Here is a 20,154-nt window from a genome sequence, read left to right on the forward strand (position 1 = left end):
CTCTACCCACTATGGGTATTGAAACCCAGTTTCTTGCAGTATCATGTAATTTAGTAAAAATATATGTACCAAGATATTATTTCTCTCAGTTATATACATTGAGAGTTAGAATTTAATGGAACCCAAATTATGCTGAAGTTACTGAATTACTTTTAAGATATAATACAAGGAGCAATAATTTGTATTCATTCTTGTGCATCATAACACTGAATACAATACAACAGCAGCAAGTCATTCACTTCACTGCCATAAATATAATCAATACCCTACTGGCAAACAATGTTTTGAAAAACAAGATGTTATCAGTTTGTAATAAGCTTAGTACTTTATGTCTAGTGAAATATGAAATTAGTAATTTGCAAATACATTTTATGTATGTATGCACATTTATACTATCTTTATGCATAAGAGAAAAAAATATTAATTTAAATGAAAACCAATAAAAAATATAAATCAAGTCAAGGTATGACATAGGTTAGAGGAATTAGTTCAAAGAAGCAATGAAAACAAACACATTAAAATAAATTTATTTAGCAAAATTGGTAAACTGTTGAATGAGTTAACTCAAATGTTTTCTTTAGAATCAAATTATACAATGTACTGGGATATTTTCTTTCTGTTCCATTCATATATTTTCTTTTTTACCTACTTATAGGCCAAGCATGGCTAAACTGTGAATCTGAGGATTAGTGGCTTGTGGCCCATTACTATAAAAAAAAAAAAGTGCTCTGTAGTTTGGAGCCCCACATGCACTATCATAGTGACTGTTAAATCCTTCTATTCAGTCACATAAAGAGTATCCCAATAGTTGGCAGTAGATGCTGTTCACTAATTGCTTTCCCTCTAGTACCCAGTTTCAAAATTGGGAACAGCTTTGTGACAATAGCCTTTGTATAGCTCTTTACCCACACATAAAAAAACCCTGTAACAAACAAACAAATTCTTCTTCATTTTGTGTCTTGTTAATAACCCACCTTAACTTTCAGTTTTTAAATCTACAATATAATTTAGTTGTATTCATACTAATTCTTTTTTTAAATTTGTTTCATTTAATCATATTGTTTGTTATACTTTAATTGTGTTATCCTCTATATTTTCTGAAATATTAAGTTGGAAAGACTAAGAAAAAAAAACATCTAGACATTTGTTTACTATTTTCAGGGTTAATATATCACTTAAAATTTGAGATAATGGTTTTACTCTGTGGTTTCATTTGCACCTGTTCCATTTGTGTTTATCTCATTACTTATAAACTTCATTAATTTTTTGTCTGATCTCTCTAGTATGCACACCTTTCTTGTAAAACAATGGGATGTGTATGTAATGTTTGGGAAAAATTTGATCACTTAAGTTATTAGTGAAAATATCTTGAGATGACACTTGACATTTTGTACTTTGTTCTGTGCTCACCAACTGTTGTACTAATCCTATTGTTGCATTACTTGTCAGTGGGATTGAATCTGGGACTTCTCATACACTAGGTGAGTGCTCCATCAACTGAACTAAATGGTTATAGCCCCTAATTCTTGTCAGTAAGGCACATTTTAACAACTGAAACTATCATACTGTTATGAAGAAAAGCAACAGGTACTGAAGAATAGGAGACCACTTATGCTGTTCAATAATTTTATTTGGTTTGCACTTGTATCTCTAAAACTAATCCAGAGAAGTAGTATACATTGTAGTTGTTTCTACAAAGACGTATTATCTCACTATGAAATAACCAGTATTCCATACTGACATTGATGTTTTATTTATTTATTTCTAATAACATTGACTTAAAAAGTTTAAATATTTATACCACTACCATTTACTGACATGTTACAAATGTTGACTAACAGTACAGCTTTTTATTAGATTAGTTTTGTAAATTCACCTTTGTTAAAAAACATTTTCTCAATTTGGACAAGTTAATAAAAAAATGCTTGGTTGCTATTTAAACAAAATCCATTATGATTTTTCTCTACACTTTTAGATATTTTTCTGTATATCATTGTTATTACTAAGCTTTATCACTTTATACATGGGCAGTAAGTTTTTAAATGAACACTGATGTACTTGGAAAATCTTTATTTTCATAAGAACTTTCATTTACTTCTTGAAGGGCATTCCTTTAACATATGACCAACCGGGTATGACGCAAAATGGGTGAGTCTTTTTTAGTTGTTTGTTTTTCATCAATTAGTTTTCTTGTATTATTCTAAAATAGATAATTATTTATTAAATTACTAATATAGAAACATGATTCTCAAACCTCACAATTGTGTGTTTATCACTTAGTTTTTCATGTTATTCTGAAAAGGTCCATATTTATGAAGTTTTAGTTTGAAAAACATCCTCAAATGAAAAGTAGATTCTTTAGTTTACAAAATTATTATATGCTATACTAATATCGAAACTTAATTGTAAGAAAATTAAGTCATCTTGAGGGTGGCACCATTTTCTTCATGGTGAGGAGGCTGAGATGGAAAAAACATTGAGAGTGATGCACTTTTCATCTTGCAAATGTATTTACTATAGATGTATAATATAAAATATATATATATATATAATTAAAACTGTACAAGTTTAGCTTTGTATCAGCAAAACATAATTATCTTAATTCAAGTTAAAAGTAAAATAACATGTAATTTTTATCATATTGTAGGTTAATTGAAATAAGATCTAATAAACTACAACAGGTGTACAACACTTTTTTACGAGAAAATTTAACTAAAATTACAAAACACATGGGTATATACAAAAGCCAGTGTTAAAATTAGGACTTTAGATAATATCTGAACAGATTTGGTCAAGTGCCTTCTAAAACATATAGTTTTTACATATTTTTCTGTTATTTAATAAAAGATATAACAAAGTAACAACATTTTCATAAGAGGCATCTTTTTTTTCCATCCCTCTAAATGTTTTCTACTTATATCCTTTACTTCTTCACAGGGTGGCAGCTCAACTAATGAGTCCACTTAGTAATTACTCAAGAGCATATTCAGCACATGTTTCAAATTACCCATTCCAAGCTGGTGCCACATGGATGCCTCCTCCACAGTATATAGTTCAATCTCCATTGGGCTATTCACAGGTTAGTTATCAATTTTTATACTAACAACATGTTCATTAAGACCTTCTAATTAAAAGTAGCTTTGAAATTAATGAGGGCAGTTTTGTTTTTTTTAGATTATAACAGACTGACAAAATGAACTTAATGAAATAAATCAATACAATTGAAAATTAAAACCCAACAATTTTTGTAATGCATTAAATTATTGGTTAAATTTCACCTTAATTTCCCTTAGGTTCAAACAACTTAGGAGATTTAGGTTAGTCCTAGATCCACATATTAAGCCAGTATTACAAAGAAAATCTTCACAAGTGTCATATTAATTCTAGTGAAATTAACTATAGAAAACAGAAAAGAACATCAGTTGATTGTTGTTACATATCATGATTATACTTGCAAGTACATTTATGTATTATTATTGGTTACCTTCAGTATTGCAAACGAGTGAATGTTATGCAAATGATTGAAATGTTTACAATAGTTAGAAAATATCAGTCACTCTTCTTTTTAATTTAATTATGAGAAAAACTTTGTGCTTAAAATAAATTGTATCTAATAAACATAAATTGTTCATTTTCTCTTTTCACTGATTATACATTTGACCAAAATAAATTAATCAAATTTTCTTTCAGTATAATTTAAGTTTTCAAGCCATTATACAGATTTTCTACATGCTTGTTGTGTTAAAATAATTTACATGTTTGTACATATTTTTCAAAATTTTCAACTTTTTAATGTGAAAAACAATGATGTATAGTTTTGTAACATTTATTAATGAGCAGTTGCATGTTTTTCTTTCTTATTTTACCATCTGTAAGAGTATAGACTTATGTGGAAATTTTTCAGCTTTGTTTTCCAATGATATAATCAGTAAGAATTGCTTACATTTTATCCTAAAACCTATGGATCATAAAAGGTATACATATTGAAAACATTTTTTTTAATATTCAGTTGAGACAACTAAATAGACAAGGATAAGTTGTTTCACATTGTAGTGTCAGTGATTGAAAGAATATTTATGAACAAACCATCCTACCAAAGACATACAGACATCATAAGAGCATTCCTTATTACTGATCATTGTCCTAACAAGTATAGCTGTTGGCTTGAATAACTGCTTCTGTTCTTTGAAGCATGCTCTTGTTTTAAATCTTAATAAGTACCTGCTTTCACTTCACTTTTTAAATCAACCCCTCTAGAGGGTCCCAAAGATATTCTGTAACATTAATATCTAAATTCTGTGTAGGTAATTCCACATTGGACCAACGTAAATAGTTTTTTTAATATTGTAATATTAAATTCTCAGTACTAATTAATATACATAACCAAACATTCCATATCTTCCACAAAGTTTTGGGGATTTTACACACAAAGATAAAATCACTAATTTACTTATATAGTGCTTCTTTATGTTTAAAATTACCAAGTTTTTGTTTGTAGAGCATCCTAGGCATACATTTTCACATGTTTAAAGATGCTAGATAATTCATGTACAGAAGTAAAAAATAATGGTTATATTACTATATGGACTCTAATAAAGAGTCCACAATACAACTACATCTACCAACGTTTTCAATAGATATGTCCAGTGCAAACAGTACTGCATAGCTTGGATGGAAGAATATATCATTTATAAAAAGGTTATCTGTGGAATTAGGATTTTCATAGCCTTGTAATTACACCATCTATCAGATTTAAACATAGCCTTGTAATTACACCATCTATCAGATTCAAACATAGGCTTGTTATTACACCATGTATCAGATTCAAACATAGTCTTGTAATTACACCATCTATCAGATTTAAACATAGCCTTGTAATTACACCATCTATCAGATTCAAACATAGGCTTGTTATTACACCATTTATCAGATTCAAACATAGGCTTGTTATTACACCATCTATCAGGTTCAAACATAGGCTTGTTATTACACCATCTATCAGGTTCAAACATAGTCTTGTAATTACACCATCTAACACTTTCTTTAAACTCAAAACATGAGAAGTTGATATGGGTGTTCAAATCCATAACATTTCACATCTAAAACTACTTGCTTTTAATGAAACGTAAAAATATGAAGAAAAAAACTTAATACATATCACTCAGGTTGATGGATAAAAACTGATTTTCTGAGAAGAAAACCATTTAACATAATGGTCAAGTACCTGTATGAACAACATAATGAAACTAAAGTATCTGTCAGTTTATTCTACCAATTAAAATCTCTTAATTGAAGATGAAGAGTCCATCCCCTGGCCTCCTTTCTGACCAGTGTACTGTTAAGATAAGTGTCCAGTTCTTAAGTAGTCACTTTTGTACATGTTGAGGGCAGAACAGTCATGGTACAATTTAAGTAACTTATTGCATAAAATATTTTCTTTAACAATTCTTTACAATTTTGTATGAAGCTTCATTAATATTAATGCTGTAAGGTAAGTAATATTTTTATAATATATTTACAATAAAATATTTTAATAAGTCATGTTGAAAAATGCTATACTTGAGTTTTTTAAAATAAAATGTTTACATTAAAAAAGGGTTGTAGTTTGCTACAACTTCTGCAATTCTTAGGTGAATTAATGTGTGTGACATTATAATGTAAAAATCAATAAATATTCCTAGTACATGAAGAAAGTATAGATTTGCCAAGAAAATTCTAGACACTTATTGAAAATACTTATGTAAGCAGAATTATGCAGTAATATGAGACAGGTTAGTTATTTTACACATGATATTAATAATAATAATTTAGATGCATTGTAGAAATAACGCATTTTATAAAGGCCAGTTCTGCAATATAGAAAATGATTTCCAAAGACATCCAATATGAAAATACAACATTTTTCTTACCTTTTCATTTTTTATTCTAAAAATTAACTATTATTAAGCATTTTAGAAATAAAATTGATAACTTCAAGTGAAAGCTAATTTTTATGAACAGAAACATAATTGAAGCTTAAGTCTTAGAAGAATAGCAAATACTTTGTATATATTAGCAGAACTGGGGTTTAGATAAACAAACTGCTTGTATTTTTTGCAGGTTATTTGTGACAGTAGTTACTTTTTAGTTATTTCGGAAAAAAAGATATAATAGAAGGTAAAACTGTGATTAGCACACATCTTTTGAAAGGAACATAAATAATTTTATTATTCAATTAAAATATGTATTTGTCACAAATGACAGTAGAATAAATTGCCATTTACCATTTTGACTTGACCCAAACTAATGTAGATTTTGCAAAACCTTTTTAAGTTTTCATGTGGCTTTAATCCTTAAGTGATCATTTAAGTGTCAGTTGATATGACAATAACTTGCAACTATGTTTATTCATTTTTTAACTCCACAACAATTTTTTGACAAATGACTTGAAATTTGCAGGTAAATTTTTAAGTATCAAAATATTAGTGCAGAGAAAAAAAACAATTTAAATAGCCGTAAGAATCAAGGTTTTTCTTTTTGAGACCTTTGGCTTTGACTGAACCAGTTTTCTTGGAAATTTATGTTGATATGTAAGGTGCTATTTAAAACAATCAATTTTGGAAATTTCCACATTTGAGGCCCACATGTAGATCAAAAAGGTTTTGGAAGATCAGAACTGACAGCATTAATTTATATAAAAATTTGTAGGGATAGTTAATGAATTATTCAGATCTAGGTTCCTTCATGAAGGATTAGGGTAATTTTTTTCAGAGTTTATATGATTGGCTCTTTTGTCATCAGAAAACTGCTCCTTCAAAACAAGGTGTGCAAACATAAGTGTAATTGTTGTTTTCCATGAATTTTCATGGGTAATTTACTACTTATAAATATTTCAACTACACTATGAAAATATAAATATATAATTATCTTGTGAAAAACTCTATGTAATTACATGATATATGCTTAAATGTGAATTAAAGAAATGGATGTATACCAGTTAAATAAAAATTGAAAAATATGCTATTTGTTTTCTCTTCCAGATGGTGCAGTCTTCTGTAGATCCCAACACTTTCCACTATGGTACATTAATGCCTCATCTTACAGCTCAGATGTCACAGTTACAACTTTCAGGAACCTCAGTAAGACCTTACTTGTTTTATAATCAAGCTTTTATCCTTGTCACATGTTTGGGACTCAGTCAGTACAATTTTTTTAACATTCTGATACATTAGAACCTGTACATCTTGTTTTAACTAGAGGTAGTCAGACTTAGCTTATATCAAAGTCTACATAAAATTTGTTGCCTATAATTTTCTTTAATAATATAATATTTTACTCAAATAAGCAGTTTTCTGTACTTTATTGAAGATTGTATTGTATTTTTTCTACTAGTATGTTCCAGGGACTCATCCAGTATATGCTGCAGGGGCTAGCTCACCAGCGGCTCTTTATCCTCATCCTACACAACTTGTCCACCCACTCCATATGCCAGAAGTAAGAAATGACCAATTACAATGATTCAAGTAGACCACTACAAATATATGTTGTTTTTACCTATATGCTGTGTCCATCAAATTAAATGGAAGAAAACAGAGTTGTTTTCATAGAGTTCAATCAAACTAGATTAATGTCATGAGTGGAGTACCTCAGGGCTCAAAGTTAGGACCTTTGCTCTTCTTGATTTACATCAATGGCACAGGTGAAAGAATTGTCAATAGGGTATTTAAAGTTGCTGATGGATGTTGTGTTGGTTTCAAAGAGGATACTACTGCTTTACAAAAGGATTTAGATAATTTGATGAGTTGGAAAACAAGTGGCAGAAGCCTTTTAATTATAATAAGTGTAAGATAATGCATGTGGGATATCATAATTTGATTTATAAGTACAATTGTTTTGAATTAAACTTATGTTATGGAAGAAAAAAGATCTTAGTGTTTAGTTAACCAGTCTCATCCAAAGAATGTGTTGTTGTTGCTCATGTCAGGACAAATGGGATTTTAGGTTCTATCTACAGAAACATTGAAAATAAATAAAATATATTATAATATCGTTGTATAGGTCATTGGTTAGGCTACATTTGGAATACTGTGTTTGATGGGTCCTTTATCTCAAAAAGAATAATGATTGTTGAAAAGGGTTCAGATAAGGACAACTAGGATGGTATTGAAAGGTAGCTACACAAGGATAGGCTAAGATCTCTGAACTTGTTTTCTCTCGAAAAAAGAAGAGTTGGGAGGGATCTGACTGAGATGTTTAAGGTTATTAAGGGGTTGATAGTGTTGAGGCATTATCTTTTTATCATATTTAGCAGTGAGAATAGGAGAACTAGGCAACAAGAATATAAATTTTGGCAGGAAAGAAGTCATCTTCAGTCAAACAGCTTTAATTTTCTAACAGGATGGCTGACCTTTCTAACAGGTTGCCTTCAGATGTGATAGTTGCAGTTAATTTAAGGGAGTTCATTGGAAAGTTTGATCATTAGTGAATGATAAAGTCTGGCTCTGAATGTTTTAGTGTTTATTTTAATTTAATGGATAAGATGGCCTAGACAGACCAACATGTCCTTTGTTATCCTTAAGTAGTAGTATTTTTTTATATACTGTTTACAAATTGAAAAGTATCAAACTTTATTTCTAGTTTTATAAACTTCAAATAGACATATATATTTTCTTGATTTTGCAAGAATTTTATTGGATTGTAGAAATGGGTTTAAGTTTAAGGTTGTTTAAAAATTATTCATGTAGTCAAGCTTTGAGCAGTGCTGATGAGAAAGTAAACCTCTGATTTGTGACTTTATTGAATGTAGTTGTGTAATATTCAAGGAAGTTTATAATTGAAATTTATTAATTACTTTCTAGCTCTTTTGTGGATTATAAATATTTCAAAATTGTGATGAATACATGTAAGTGATGAGACATAATATATATTAATGTGTGTTAATCTACCTTGTACAGCATAACTGTTTATCTTACTCTTGTTTTGTACAATGTTTACTCATCTATTTTCCTTCATGTTATTGTAGGATCACAATGTGCCAGTTACTCTACCTATTAGTTTGACTGAGGACCAACAAAGCCCAATTCATGGTTATAATCCACCTAACTAAACTAATTTTTAACAGTAAGTAATTTTAGCATATAATTTAGTTTTTACTCTGATTTGTGGCACATCAATAGCATTTAACTCTTTAAACCCATAATTTTTTTGCCAATTTTGCCAGAATTATTTTCATAGTGTCCTAATAACTATCACCATACCTTATAAAATTTCCAGCCCATTTATAAAATGTGTATAATAACATTGTATGGATTCGTTTTTAGCCAAATACACATAAATGTCATTGGATGCTGTCACCATCTGATGTGTAAATTGGGATTTTTGACCAGATGTTGGCAGCAACCCCCAGAGTTTAAGAAATTAAGTGACTTTAAAGCAGGGGACTGAATTTATATGAGTAAATTAAATAAGAAATTAAAAAGAAGAGGATGTATGTCATTTCTTTTGTGATATTAAGTTGATGAATTTATGTATAACAATTAAAAATTTACATAACTCTTGCTTTAAATTGAAAATAAATCTGTATATAAGAACATTTCAGTTTTCTGCCATTTTTTTTCATTTAATAACTTAATTGAAACTCTGAACTGAGCTTTTATATTATTGCTTTGAAACTCTAAATAAGAGTATTAGTGTTATAAAACCTGTGAATTAAGAAATAAATATGTTTGCTAATTGCACAAAAGCCTCCACAACTGTTATTTGATATGACAAATTAAATACCTTCTTGTAATAATCATCCAGAACTTACTAATTAATAATTTATTACTTTTAAGTTTTGAATAATTAGAAAAATGTAATTGTATCTGTAGCATGAGTAGTTTTTTTTAAATCACACATTAAAATAAGCAAATTGTTCAGAGATTAACCCATAATTTTTTTATCAACCCCAAATTTAACTGCAGAAAATTAATCTTCCCATATCATAGTGTAAGTTCTACCTGTATAGTTTGAGTTGGAGCTGTCATGAAATTCTAGAACTAGTTAATTTTTTGTGAAAAAAATTGAACCAATTGTAAAATGAAAGTAAATGATAGACAGGCTGCTACATTTTTATCTTATAGTATCCACTTGAAGAGAAGCAAGATAGCAACTTGGATGCTGAAAAAAACTAAAACTTGTGCCGGCCAAGTTATTAACAATGTGTAACAAACAAGTTGGTGTATTTTTATCCACTAAGGTTCTCTTGAAGAGAAGCCAGGCAACAATTTGAATACCTTCAAGCATTGAAACCCATGCCAGCCAAGTTATTAACAACACTTTATTGTAACAAACAAGATGCTATATTTTTATCTTCTAGTTTTCATCTGAAGCAAAGCAAAATAGCAACTTGGATGCATACAAATACTAAAACTAGTTCTGGCCAAGACTTTAACAATGCTTGTTTTTGATTGTGAAGTTTTTGTTTAATGTAATTTTAAATGAAAGGATTCTTTAAACTGACCAAAATACCTATATATTACTATTGATTCCAGATTATTTTTTTTAAAGCTGGGAGGTGGTTTATGGTCATCAAGTGGTGTTATGTATTGATTGCTATGACCTGATGACAGAGAAAACAAGTAAATTTAAATAATTTTGACTTACTCATTGAATTTGTGTCAAAGTTCGGATTGATTTGATTTACATTCGAGGGTAATTAATTATATTTTTTTAATGTGGTGTTTGTATATATATATTAAGTAAACCTTTCCACAACTTCATGAAGGACAGTTGGGAATGAAATTAATGTTCTTTTTTATTTCTTGATTTATAAAAGTGCTGCTATTAAATACTTTAATGTTTCAGCAGGTTAAAAGGAATCTTAAAAAAGATTATGTTCACCTTTGTTGTGTCATAATATTTTTATTTTCTTTTTTAAGTGTTACAGGTTTTTAAATTCTAACTTTTGTTGTTTTTAAGAGACAAAATGTGTGTAAAAGAAAAAAAATTCTTTGTTAGGTCTTTTGTTGTTGTGTGTTTTAGAAACAGAAGTCAAGAAAACTTAAGAGCCTTAGTGAATTAAAGATAATATTTTAGATTATGTCCAACATTTACACTTGTAATGACCTCCTCACAAAATCAGATGTTGCAGAAATATAATGATGAAATATTAAAATTTGTTCACTATCCATGTTTGAAAGTCTATCCTAATTGGTAAATGACCAATTATCTGAACATAAACCTTCTTCAGAATTACCCACAAAGCAATTACTGAAACAATGTAAACTAAAATCTCTTAGTTGATATAAATATGATAATAACTTATGATAGATGTTTTTTAACATTATGACTGCAAGAAGCTCATAGTCTGAACTTTGAACTGTTTCTAAAAATAGCTTTAAGGATTGGAATTTTTTTATTTGAGTATGATTTGGTTTAAATCCCTTGATAAGTATTTAGTTGTAAGGTGGTATAATATGGTAATAAAAAGGAAATAATAGATTTTAAGACAACCTAAGAGAAAGCAACCAAACAATTAGATGGTTAAAAATTGCATTTTGCTCTTATAGTATTTATTTGGAGAATAAGAAAAAATACAGTTTTAGAGTAATTTTTATAACTTATATCAAAGTTATTTGATTTATTGCCAGTTAAAAATAAAACTCTTGAGAGTAAATATTCACTATGTAAATATACATAAGTTCTGCAACCTTTTTTTATTGTGGTTTTCATTGAGTAAAGGGATAAAGCATTGCATAAAATGTTGTACAGTCACAATATGTAGTGTAGATTTAAAAATTAAACTATGTTTTTAGATTAGTTGTAACATTAGATTGTGTAAAGAAACATGGATTTTCAGTGTGTTTAAGAAACTAAGTTTCAGTCAGTACTTTGTTATTTTTGCTCCAAACATTATTCTTTTATCAACCTATAATTTTTTTTGTCAATTTAAATATAGTTCATTGGTGTTGACTGTGAGTTTAAATTCATGTTTAATATTACATTTTATTAAAGTAAAAAGAAATATTTTTAGTGATATAGAATATGGCACCATGTTCTCAGTTAAAGCTCATTGAAACTGACTTGCCATGTCACTTGCATGTTCTTAAAACATCAATAATGTGCATTGTTTCGTGTATAAGAAAAACAAATTCTGAAACGTTTTCAGTAAGAGCTATAATATTGTTAGTTTTATCACCAAAAGCTTAGAAGTGTGTTTTTGGAAATATTTTAAATTAAAAATGTATTATCTATAGAAGTTGTCATTTGAATGCAGTCAGTTTACCAAAATCAGTTGTGTTTCTTTTTAAATAAATTTCTTTTGCCAACACTGGTTATGGGATGAACCCACCATTCTGAACATTAATACTGATTCTTTTCTTAGAATTATAACAGTTTTTTTTAATGGGTTGGACTACATGAGGATGAAGAATTAATGGAGTTTTTTTTGCTTCTAAATTAAAAAAGCAAGTTTTTGTAGATTTAAACACCTGTTATTTTCAAAAGCTTTTGAAGTATTTTCAATTTTAATTACAAGTTATTAAACTCATTCAGTTTTATTGTTAATACTATCTATAATTAGATTGGTTAATAAAATGATAATTGATAATAAGAAATACATCTCAATGTATCCATTCTACATTTTCATGACCTTGATACTGAAATTAGCATAAATCATTAATGAGTAGAAGTCAAGTTAATTGACTTGTAAACATATCAGGTAATTAGTATGACTTGGAAATAAAAATCATTGTACAGCTGATTATTTATTTTACAGGTTTAAGTATTTGTTTTAATTTATAATAATTAAAACTATAGTTTGTAAAAGCATTATTTTATCATAGTATTAAAAATTAGATGTGTAAAGTTTGGACAAGTATTAAAGTCCACCTGTTTTTTTTATTATTAATTAGCAGTGTTTTAATATGTAACAAATTCGTGGAAGAGTGTCTACCCCACTTTATCAAAAAATATTTGAAAGTTGCTTTTTTCTTATGAAATTTGTTACAACATAATCTATATTATCTCAAAAGAAAAATTTTGTTAAACCTTTCAAAACAGTTTTTTATGTGACACATTCCCCCATTTTTAAATAGTAATTTAAATTGTCTAAATCAAATTACTGCTATTGAATTATTTTATAATAAATCCTATTGAGTTATAAACACACTTTGTTTGTGGAAACATTTTACCATAATCTAAATATGTAAATATGAGTTTCAATGCCATATCTGGTTCCATATTTTTCTTGTATATTGTAGGATAACCTACACATCTTTTAAAAATTTATCAGATCTTAACATTTTTCTTTTCCTTTGCTTAAGAATTTTCTTACTGAGTGGTTACTAGTCATTAAAGATGTGAATTCTCTTTGTCTCTGTATCTCAACAAAGATTTACTTGATGTCTAGAATCATTTCTTTTTTTGGGTTGGTTAAGTAACTTTTTCATACCTGAAAAATCTAAGAGTATTAGCAGGTCTTGCAATGTTAATAAACAAGAGCTAATAATTTTAATAAAATTGACTGTGTTTTTTTGTTTTTTTCTTTCATAATAAGGTTTTGTAATTAATGTTTATTGAAACAAGACCTGGTTAAGAATACAGTTGGATCTCATAAGGTTTATTGTTTATTGTGACCATAATGTTAAAGCCTTACTATTTCCACTGTTTACAAAAAACTGTTTTAGTACTATGTGCTTTTAACTCAAAAAGAAAACTGAGTGACATCAAAGCACATGTAGGGTTAGTGAGAATCAAGATAAAAATATATATATATATTTTTACATTTAGTTTGATCAGTAAAAAAAAGTGGAGTTGTTTCCTCTAATCACCAGGATTTTAGAAACATTTGAGAAATAAATATCTTTTATATGAATATATTTACATACAAATATAATTTTCATTTTACTATTTATAAAAGAATGAGAGTATTTTGGAATAATACACAGATTTGATAGATTTTTCTTTTTCTCTGTATATTTAATGTTAAGAAAATGTGCATTAATTAAAAAAAAACATCTTTTATGAAACATTAATAGTGTTTTATGACAAGTTTTAAAGAAGTTTATATCAACTTGAAAGGTTATGGAAGTATTGTTGGTGAATTATTTCTCAACTTGTATGAATGTTCCTTTAAAACCACACATGCTTTGAAATGCAGCTGAGCTTAGAGATAAGCTTGTAATTATAGTAGTGTGTACTGATGTACAGATAAAAAATAAGTTCTTGTACACTGACATTAATCTTAAAATGTATAAACTTTTAAACTGTGGAAAGATAATGGTAAATGAAATGGATGTTGATACTGAAAAATATGTCTAAATTAGTTTTTCTGGTACACTGCCAGTATATTGTTATGTAGGAAAATTATATCAATACGTTATTAATGGAAGTTTTTTCTCGATCATTGTTTTAACTGTTATAGGAAGAGTCTTGGAAAAAGCTTTCAAAAGTAGAGGTTGTGTTAAAAATACTTTATTTTCTAAAAGATTAACTTTCCATTCTTATAAATTCAAACGTTTTTATCGTGAATGAAACCATCTTTAGTTATCACAGGTTTCAAAAGATTGTTTCATTAAAACGTGAATAAGAAGGACTAAACCATGTCCATTTAAGACTTGCACCAGATGTTTGGTCATAAAAAACAAGAATTAGATGTTTTACAGAATTAAGAAAAATAAATTAGCAGTTTATGTACTTAAGTTCCTTGCAGATGAATGATGACTTGTGAGATTTAGAGAGAGTGAAACATCAAGAACTATACAAATATATCATAATGAAGATAAACCTGGTTAAAACTGTTGAACATGTTGATAGTGTGAATCAAGAAGAGAGTAATTAACCTGTATGTACGTACTGATTTAGGAAATGAGTCTTGTAAATAGTGTGTAGAGGATTTCTATCTAGCAAGACCTTCTCATTTCTCACTGGGGAAAAGATAGTGAACAGCGATGACTGTAACTTTCTCCATTAAGCACTTTGAATAACAATAAAATTTGCTATTTGAGATCAGTTTCCTTGTTATATAAGTTAATTTATATTAAATTTAGAAAACAAAAGAGAAAAAAGGCTAATTATTGCAAAATAATATTTCATTCTGACATACCACCTTACAACTTCAGTTTCTCACTTTGTAATTTGTAACATATTGCATTACATTCATAAATTATATCAAATGGAGAGAATTGTGTACTTCTAATAAAATTCATATACATTTTTGGTAAATTACAAATCAAATATTTTATTATACAATTGCTAATTATTGGTACTTAATAGATTAAGCATTTCATTTGCCAAATATATGTTCTAGAATATGTTTTAAACATGCCATATTCTTTAAATAGCCTATAGTGTCCAAAATATCAGACAACTTTAGCTCACTAATCATGTTACAGCCATTTCTGAAAAGTGTTATTCCTGACATAAGAGTTGAAATGCGACTGACAGTCTTTAGTTATGGATGAAACCTTTGGACATGCAGGCAAGCTTAAAGTTCAATTTTACATAGACACTTTATGCAGTATTAGATTATATGTCTTAAACATAATAAGAAACAAAGCATTTATAGAAATGAAGTCTGGGCTGACTTTTGATGAGGTCACATCTTGAAATTGGAAAAACATTGACCTAGCTGCCAGGCAGAAAAACTATAATTTTCCTATGTTGAAAATGTATTTCTGATAGGTACTTACCTCCCCCTCACATAAATAGCTATTTGCATTCAGTGCTACCCTCTATATGTACAGCATTTCTTTCCAAGCCACAAGCCTTGAGCTCCTATACACTACATTTAACATGGTTCAACTGCATCTGACATGTAAATCATTAGTAGAAGTGTGACACAGACTCCTTACACGTTACTCCCTCTATTTGGTAACACAAACTATCACTTCGAGTTTTGACATAAAATGGCAGCACCGGCTTTCAGTGGGTAAGAAGAGTCCAAAGTGAGTAACTATCAAAAATACATATGCAATAAAGGAAAATTATAACTTCTGATACAGTGTGTTATCTCCTCTCATATAAATAGCCAGAATCTCGCATTCAATAGGTGGAGGGACTGGTGCAAAGGAAGGAAAAAAGCATCATTTGAAAGTGATTGAAGAACACCCTAAAGGAGGAGTTCCTCACTTTAGAGGATCATACATGGGAAACCTTACCATTTCTATACCAGGTACACTCTTCACCCAGTGTGGAAAGAGGTGATGCAGACAAGGGCAGAAAATGGGAGGAGAAAATAAAAAAGAAACAGAATAATGGGTGGTTAGGGATGAAAATCACACAATATCTGAATCTCAATCCCATATATTACATAAATGTGGGTATTAGTAAAAAGTGATATGCCCCTAGGTGTAGAGTGGCTAGGACACAACAAGTCAATGTGTCAAGAACCCAGCCACTAGTAACTGATGTTCACGAAGGAGTAGCATGAGAATCATGTTGCCAGCAAGTCAACTACAGTTTAAAGCCTAGCCACTGAGAATTGACGTCTGTGGGGGGAATTAAAAAAGAGAATCATACCATATTCATCTCAAATTTATTAGAGCAAAGAGAAATATTATTCCAACTTATTTGTGAACAGCACACATTATAGCAATACATTTAACTATTTGACATCCGGAATATTAGCATAAGAAAAATGCCCCAGTAAAGTAAACATTCGCACTCCAAAATCTGAGAGGAACTACCCCAGCACAAAAAACTTATTTTCTTAGTAGATTAAAATTATCGAGGGATAGCATAAAGGAAAGACGATATTAATCTGCAACTACCACCATTGTAATCCACAACACTGGTGAAGTGAGCAAGTGTATAATTGAGTAAGGGAACGGAGACACCTGCTGTAATACAACTGTGAGGAATTATGTTGATTACCCATGCAAATATAAGATGAGGGATCCCAATCAAAGGTGTAAACTCCCGTTTTGATGTCTTGCTACAGAGTTGAAGTATCAGATGGGATGACATCTTGTCATCTACACCAGCAGAATGCCACCACCCTACTCTCAACTGAATGGATTTATCATTGTTTATATTGTATATCATATTCAGGAGGATACTTTCACGATCCATCACCCCAGTTTTAAAAAGGAGACCATACCTGATTTATTCAATTGAAGAGATGAGCAGCTATCCCCTTCTGCTTTATTAATTAAGTCTGGAAAAACCAAGAAGTGATATTGTGCAACACCCCATCTCAACAGTAAGTGTTGAATGGCCATGAAAATTGTAAATATGAAGTAAACACGGTCTGCCAATGCATACTTGGCTGTTTGAAGTGTCCCTGTCCAGGCACCACTTGCCACAGAGCAAGATCCATAGAGGAAAATAAGTGAAATGCCCCTAAAAATAAGAGGTACACAAAAAAATAATTTCTCAATCACAGTCCTACCAAAGTCTGAAAAATAATCATAGGTGGAAAACAATAACCCAACAATTAATAAATAACAATTCAATGTAGATAGTGAAAAATAGACGTATGTGGTATGATCCACGTGCCTGATTGAAGAATTTCCTCTTCGGAACAATGCCAGGGAAAAGGTAAGGTGTATAAGAAGAAAGAAAAAAAAAATTATGGAAAGGAGACAAGCAAGTATAACTCAATCAAATTAAAAGCTAAGCCTAAATGGTAAAGGTGGATAGAGAAAGGTCACAACCAAAGTATATCTGCCAGGGAATGAAGAGGTAAGAACAAGCACCAAAGAGAGTCGTGTAGACAATATGGCAACAAAGAGCACTTAAGAGACATAGTAGTCTATCTGGATCAGACTGAGGAAACAGAATAAAGAAATTGATGAATAATAGGAGTTGCTCTCACAAGCTGCCAAGTTTGGGAAAGGAAAGAGTGATCCAAATGGAGGGGAACATGTGTGGTATGATAAAGGGTACATGAAACATCTATGGCAAATAAATCTGACCAAGAGGAGAAGGAAATAACTCTTAAGGTATAAGTGAAAAATCGAACATAATGACAAAGGTTCAAATGGAAGGAAAATAAGGCAGTGAAAAGTCCCATTGACATCCCAATCCAGATGGACTTCATGATGAGGAGGACAACAAAGTCAGAAAGAATGCAACAACAAGGATAGGGTAGAAATGGTAAAGACTTTACAGAAGAAACAAAATGCATGGGATAGGGCAGCTGAATAACCTGTGATCATAAAGACTGAAGATCCCTGCAGAAGAAAACCTTCAACCCAAAGACCAACAGCAGAAAACGCTCCACTTACGTTGGTAAACATCCATAGAGAACAGGCAAATGAAGCAGTTTACCAAGGACTGGATAACAACCAGACATGAAGGGATGGATGAAATGCTGGAATGGAGTACAAGGAAGAGATAATGGTGGAGTAGATTGGAGATAGAGCAATTGTGGAAACCACAGATGTGCCAGCCATTAAGAAGCAATTAGGAGGGCCTGACATCGGGTGACGTGGATGATTGAAATAACCCTGGGAAGAAGACTAATGCAAAAATATATGTAAAGTATTTGTTGGTCTAATCCTTAATGAAGACATTAACAGCCACTGCAAGTCAATGAGGAACAGGAGACTAAAACAGCAGTAATTTGATACTGAATATTGAAGGGTGTGACAAACACAGCCAGGTGAGAAGTATACCACTGAAAGCATAGTAACTGGAAAATGAGAGAATCCAGAGAATATGGCACACAAGAAGATAAATACCAAGTGTCTGAGAAAAAAGGAAATTTCAGGTTCATCCACAAAGGGAAGAAGAAGCTGCCTTGGTGAGTGATATAAGCCATAACCATGCAATTATTGAAATGGAAATCTCCATGGAGATATGCAAATGCAGACATGTGGGAGGTAGTGGAACATCCACCGACATGTGAGCTCTATCTAACCACCAATGCACATAATTGACAAGCAAAGAAGAAAGGAAAATAGAAATTTCTAATGGACTCCATAAAAGGTTTCACTGGTCGTGTAGATCCTACTGAATAAACCTCATATTCACATGACCCAAGGAACTAAGGGCTTCCATAGAAAATCACACTCCCAAATGCAATAAAACATTGTGTGCAGTAATAGAGGAAATGGTAAAAGCATGGAGAACTGAAAGCTCCATCAAATGAAGTTGAAGAAGAGAAAAAATGCCCAAGTGGACAAGATATTAGGTATGTATAAGGAATGACTTCTCCACCTTAATTAACCAACCCACATGAATTGATTTCAGGAGAAGCAGATGTGTGTGATGAGTGGACTCCAGTTCAAAATGAGCTAACAGAAACCAGTCATCCATTTAATGGTGTGAGCTCAACCCCCGAGCATGCTTACATCCAGCAAAAGCCTTGACCATTCAACAAAATATATATGTGGCTGAAGTAAGCCTGAAGGGCAGTAAATGCACAAAAGAATAAACCACCCCATAATGAACAACCTAAAAACAGCTCCTCGACAGACGAGATATTGGAATATGCAGATAAGCATTCACAACGTCTACGTTGGTCATTCATAAACCTTGAGGTAAAATTTATATGAGGGTGATAGAAAACTCCATGGTAAATCGCGGCAGAACCAAAAAGTGATTGAGGTAGGACACAAAGATCACAGACCACCAGTCCCCAATTCTTTTAAAGTACAAACAGCCTGGAATACAAACATGGAGAAGGATGAGTTACAGGTTCAGTGACTTTCTAGGAGAAATTATTTTGTACCATCTCTAACAAAAATTGACTGGTGGTAGGATTCTGAGGCAGCAAAAAGAATATGAGAACCAAAGACAACAGATGAAGGAAAATGAAGAGGATGACAAGTTCCTTAGATAATACTCAAATAACCCATTAACCTAAAGTGAAAGCTCATCATAAGGGAACAAAATTGGTCAAGAAAATTCCCACTTAACTGGATCCACCATGTAATCAGCTGTAATTTGGCAGCATGTCCATAGGTGTCAAAAAAGGTGTCATATGACGAAAAAAGGAACCACTGAAAATAAGAACTGAGAAGGAGTGAAATGGAAAACAGTAATAGAGGCTTGTTTAAGCTTGGAATAAGATAAACAATCAAACAAAAATATAAAAAATAAATTGCTTTCTCATCAATTTGACGTTGGATTCCAAGTCTCAGACATATTTCATAAAAGAGACCACAAGATAAAATGGCCACATAAGGGTACCAGAAATAAGTAGGTGGTAAATGAACTTGGGACAATACAGCATCCCTTTCCAGAAGA

The 20,154-nt window shown here is 30.5% G+C and overlaps 1 protein-coding gene across 3 annotated transcripts in view; it reads left to right on the forward strand.

The window, feature by feature from the left end:
• The window catches only part of LOC143246442 (protein alan shepard-like), a 134,933-nt gene extending 119,968 nt beyond the window's left edge, over window positions 1–14,965 (forward strand). For all 3 annotated transcript variants that reach the window (XM_076493166.1, XM_076493167.1, XM_076493168.1), the window contains 6 exons: window positions 2,105–2,148; window positions 2,938–3,079; window positions 7,020–7,118; window positions 7,372–7,473; window positions 9,002–9,099; window positions 10,101–14,965. In XM_076493166.1, coding sequence (XP_076349281.1) covers window positions 2,105–2,148; window positions 2,938–3,079; window positions 7,020–7,118; window positions 7,372–7,473; window positions 9,002–9,085 — 471 coding nt within the window. In that variant the 3' untranslated portion in view covers window positions 9,086–9,099; window positions 10,101–14,965. The remainder of the gene's footprint in view (window positions 1–2,104; window positions 2,149–2,937; window positions 3,080–7,019; window positions 7,119–7,371; window positions 7,474–9,001; window positions 9,100–10,100) is intronic.
• Window positions 14,966–20,154: the final 5,189 nt, after the last annotated feature.

The sequence above is a fragment of the Tachypleus tridentatus genome, chromosome 3, assembly GCF_004210375.1.
Source record: "Tachypleus tridentatus isolate NWPU-2018 chromosome 3, ASM421037v1, whole genome shotgun sequence".
Taxonomy (NCBI): Eukaryota; Metazoa; Arthropoda; class Merostomata; order Xiphosura; family Limulidae; genus Tachypleus; species Tachypleus tridentatus.